This window comes from Silurus meridionalis, chromosome 8 (genome assembly GCF_014805685.1).
Source record: "Silurus meridionalis isolate SWU-2019-XX chromosome 8, ASM1480568v1, whole genome shotgun sequence".
NCBI lineage: Eukaryota > Metazoa > Chordata > Actinopteri > Siluriformes > Siluridae > Silurus > Silurus meridionalis.
In genome coordinates this window covers 29269379-29274378 of record NC_060891.1, presented here as the reverse complement: position 1 = coordinate 29274378, position 5000 = coordinate 29269379, and the positions used below count along the sequence as shown (strand labels likewise).

General features: G+C 41.9%; 1 protein-coding gene across 1 annotated transcript in view; it reads left to right on the top strand.

The window, feature by feature from the left end:
* nphp1 (nephronophthisis 1) overlaps nucleotides 1-5000 on the top strand; it is a 42683-nt gene that overhangs the window by 32513 nt on the left and 5170 nt on the right. The window contains 4 exon segments of the mRNA XM_046855826.1: nucleotides 1638-1766; nucleotides 2140-2214; nucleotides 4479-4589; nucleotides 4670-4752. Of these exon segments, the coding sequence (XP_046711782.1) occupies nucleotides 1638-1766; nucleotides 2140-2214; nucleotides 4479-4589; nucleotides 4670-4752 (398 nt within the window).

The window sequence follows — 5000 nt, the reverse complement described above, 5'->3', positions numbered from 1 at the left end:
GTAACTGGATCCTGGACTTCCTGACTGGGAGACCTTAGTCAGTCCAGATCGGAAACAGCATCTCCAGCACCACTACACTGAGCACTGGGGCCCCTCAGAACGTTTACAAAAACAAAAGAGATGGTTGTTGACTTCAGGAGAGCACAGAGTGGCCATTATCCACTGATCATCGATGGATCCTCCGTGGAGATCGTGAAGAGAACCAAATTTCTTGGTGTTCAGTTGGCGGTGAACCACACCTGGTCACTCAACACCAGCTCCATCACCAAGAGCCCAGCAGCGTCTCTACTTCCTGAGAAGGCTAAGGAAAGCCCCCCTCTCCCCCCTCCTGACTACGTTCCACAGAGAGACCATTGAGGGCATCCTGGGCAGCTGCATCACTGCCTGGTTTGGGAACTGCACCGTCTCGGATCGCAAGACCCTACAGAGGATAGTGAGGACAGCTGAGAAGATCATCGGAGTCTCTCTAACCTCTATCATGGGCATTTACACCACACGCTGCATCAACAAAGCCAACAGCATTGTGGACGACCCCACACACCCCTCACACACACTCCTCACACACACCACTCACCCCCGATCCTCTCACACACACCCATCACACACACACGCTTCACCCTCCTGCCATCAGGGTAGTGGTTCCGAAGCATTCGGGCCATCACATCCACACTGTGCAACAGTTTCTTCCCTCAAGCCATCAGGCTCCTCAACACAGAACTGAACTGAACTCACACACACACACACACACATATGCACTCTCACACACACACACGCACTCTTACACACACACACTCTCACAAATACATACATGCACTCTCACACACACACACACACACACACATGCACTCTCACACACACACATGCACTCTCACACACATGCACTCTCACACACATACATGCACTCACACACACACACACACACACATGCACTCTCACACACACATGCACTCACACACACACACATACATGCACTCTTACACACGCACTCTCACACACACACACATGCACTCTCACACACACATGCACTCTCACACACACATGCACTCTCACACACACACACACACTCTTACACACACACACTCTCACAAATACATACATGCACTCACACACACACACATGCACTCTTACACACACGCACTCTCACACACACATACATGCACTCTCACACACACATACATGCACTCACACACACACACACACACACATGCACTCTCACACACACATGCACTCACACACACACACATACATGCACTCTTACACACACGCACTCTTACACACACGCACTCTCACACACATGCACTCTCACACACATGCACTCTCACACACACACACACACGCACTCTTACACACATGCACTCTCACACACATGCACTCTCTCTCACACACACACACACACACACACACACACACACACACACACGACATGCACTCTTACACACGCACTCTCACTCACAAAGACATGCACTCACACTCACACACACACACACATGCACTCTCACACACACACACACACACACACACACACACAAATATAAATACACACACACATGCACTCATATAAATACATGTAGCAACAATTTTGTGTGCATCTGTGTGTGTGTGTGTGTGTGTGTGTGTGTGTGTGTGTGTGTGTATAGGTCCTTGCACGCCCATCTCGAGTGTGTGTAACTGTGACTGTGTTGAGCTGTAGAATGATCCCACCTCCTGGTGTGGGGCTGAGTGTCCTGAGCAGTCATGTCCGTCTGTGTGCTTTTAATGGAACTGAGGTAACACACACACACACACACACACACACATCCATATTGTATGTTTAATCGACAGATTTTATCAGTGTGTGTGTGTTTAAACTGAGATGACTCTGAGGCTTTGTTTGTCTGTGCGTGCATGTGTGGAATGTTTGTGAGGCGTGTGTGTGTGTGTGTGTGTGTGAGGAGTGTGTGTTGAATAGTAATAGATGTAAAATGTACATTGATTGAAATTGACCCCAGATATAGTGTGTATCAGTATTGTGTGTATTATAATTACATGATCTATATGACCTGTTTAAAGTAATTGTGTAATAATTTGTGTAATGTTTATAATTGTTTAATTTTTGACTGTGTGTGTGTGTGTGTGTGTGTGTGTTTGTGTGTGTTTTAGGTGTTAAGTAATATCCACACTGTGAGAGCTTCCTACACTCCATCCAGTCCAAAGACATGGAGCTTCTCACCACGGGTATGGCTAATGCTAATGCTAACACCTACATATTATACATACACATTCTTATCTAAATTGTATAGGTTAAGGTGTGGCTGCAGTGGGCGTGGCCTGTGCAGTGTTTTTAGGTGAGAGTAAGTGGTGTAAGTGTGTTTAATATAAACTTTAATATTGTAATATGATTAATGTCGGGTCACACACTTCAGAGCTGTGTATGTTTGCTCATTTCAGTTTCCGTTTAAAATGGAACATGTCAAAACCTCTTCCACTGCAAAAATCTTTTCATCCACCATTTGCAGTATTAAACTTGTAACGTCTACACCAGACATGGGCAAACTACGGCCCGCGGGCCACACACGGCCCGTTGAGTTTATTAATCCGGCCCGCCGAACGTGACCAAATTCTATTAAAATAGGTACAGGTAAACATTGTTCAATTTACCTTTCCCCTGTAATGCCCACGTTTCCCCTAAAGATGTCGCACTTCAGCTCCATTGACCTTGTTCACGTGCAGTACAGTACTCTCTTCTTCTCTTAAGAGAGCTTAATCTGATACTCTTTAAAAACTGCGACAGTTTCTGACCAACACCTCGGATCTATCCTGAGAATTGCCACAACAAAACTTACTCCAGACTTTGATGAACTGATAAAATAAAGAGTTCAACAACACTTCCTACTGAAACTGAACTTGAGTTTTTCTGCTGTGTTTATTGATGCACTGGCAAAAAAACATCAACAAATTGATCTTTTGGCACTTGATGAAACTGAATTTGCCAAATCTCTAATTATATATATATATATATATATATATATATATATATATATATATATATATATATATATATATATATATATAATATAGTATATGTATATGTATGACCCGGCCCCTCTGTCAAATTTTAGAACCCATTGTGGCCCGTGAGTCAAAAAGTTTGCACACCCCTGGTCTAAAGTAATCCCTCTTCAAGATGTTTCCTTTGTTTGCTGCTTCCAGTGCCATGTGGTCTCCAATAGGGTTGCAAAGGGGCAGAAAATGTCTGGGAAATTTCTGAATACTTTCTGAAAACTTAATATGGGAACTTGATTTAGAGGATTTTGTAAACTTACCAGGAATTTATGGGAATTCTTTATTTTTATTTTATTAGAAATGTGTGAAAACTGGATCATATCGAAGCATAAACCCTTTGGTTGGTCATAAGCTGACATGCACACAAAGAGCATCTTTTTAAAATGACATCTATGACTAGTAATTGTTAGTAGAATATTGTTGCACGAAAGCTTGCACACAGCACAGGGAGGTTTTAACCGTAATATTTGTCTTTTATGTGAATACTCACCAAGATGGATATATTCTGACATTATTTTGTGTGCAGGATTCAGGAAATGCTGTGTGTGGAGTAAGTGTGCTGTGTGCATGTGATTGATGAAAGTGCAGGTCAAAATTCTACTAAAATTGAGTTCAATCTGGTTGTTTTACCCAAAATTATCCTGCAAGATTTTTTAAAACTACATTCAAGTTCCCTGTTATTGGCTCACCTGCAATTATGTAAATTCCCATTTTGTCCCCCCAATAATTCCTGTTTATTCCCATGGAAAGTTTCCAGTCTTAAATTCCCAGAACCTTTCAAACCTATTCTCAAACAGTCCATCTGTTCAATTCATGTTCCAAGAGAATCCTCTAATTCCCAACATATTCCATTTTAAAGCCAGTCTTCTGACAAAGTGTAGAGGGAAAAACAAGGTTAGATGTCACCAGTTTTGTCTCGTTTCTTGTAAACCTACACCTTCACCTACATTATTACTTTCATCTAATCTACACCTACACCTTGAGCTACACCTTCACCTACATTATTACTTTCATCTAATCTACACCTACACCTTGAGCTACACCTTCACCTACATTATTACTTTCATCTAATCTACACCTACACCTTGAGCTACACCTTCACCTACATTATTACTTTCATCTAATCTACACCTACACCTTGAGCTACACCTTCACCTACATTATTACTTTCATCTAATCTACACCTACACCTTGAGCTACACCTTCACCTACATTATTACTTTCATCTAATCTACACCTACACCTTGAGCTACACCTTCACTCTTTCTGTTTGATCTTTCAGTTTTTCAGTGTATTAATGTAAATGTGATTTATGTTCTAACCCTAGAACTGCATTGATTTCTATCCTGAAAGAATGTGTAATTATTATATTATATTGTACTGTAGTGTGTGTGTGTGTGTGTGTGTGTGTGTGTGTGTGTGTGTGTGTGTGTTAGATGAACAGTTTGCTGCCCTGCCTGTTAGATGGAGAATGTTTCTTTCGTTGTGATGCCGACTCTCCTGATGTGGGAATCCTGTTCGAGCTCGGAGTCACCTACATCAGAAACGTAACGATTTTATCCTCCTCCTCCTCTTCATCATAATGTGTGTGTTTGTGTATGTGTGTTTCATGTGAGTTGTGTATTAGTCTACAGGAGAGAGAGGAGATCTGAGCTGTGGTTGGACTTTCCTTAAACTGTTTGATGACAATGGAGTACTTATTCCTCTACGGTACACACACAAACCCACAAACACACACACATACACACACACAAACCCACAAACACATACACACAAACATACACACACAAACCCACACACACAAACCCACAAACACATATACACACACACACACACACACACATACAAAGATACAAACACACACACACACACATACACACACACAAGATACAAACACACACAAACACATATATACATACACACACACAAACATACAAACACACATAAACCCACATACA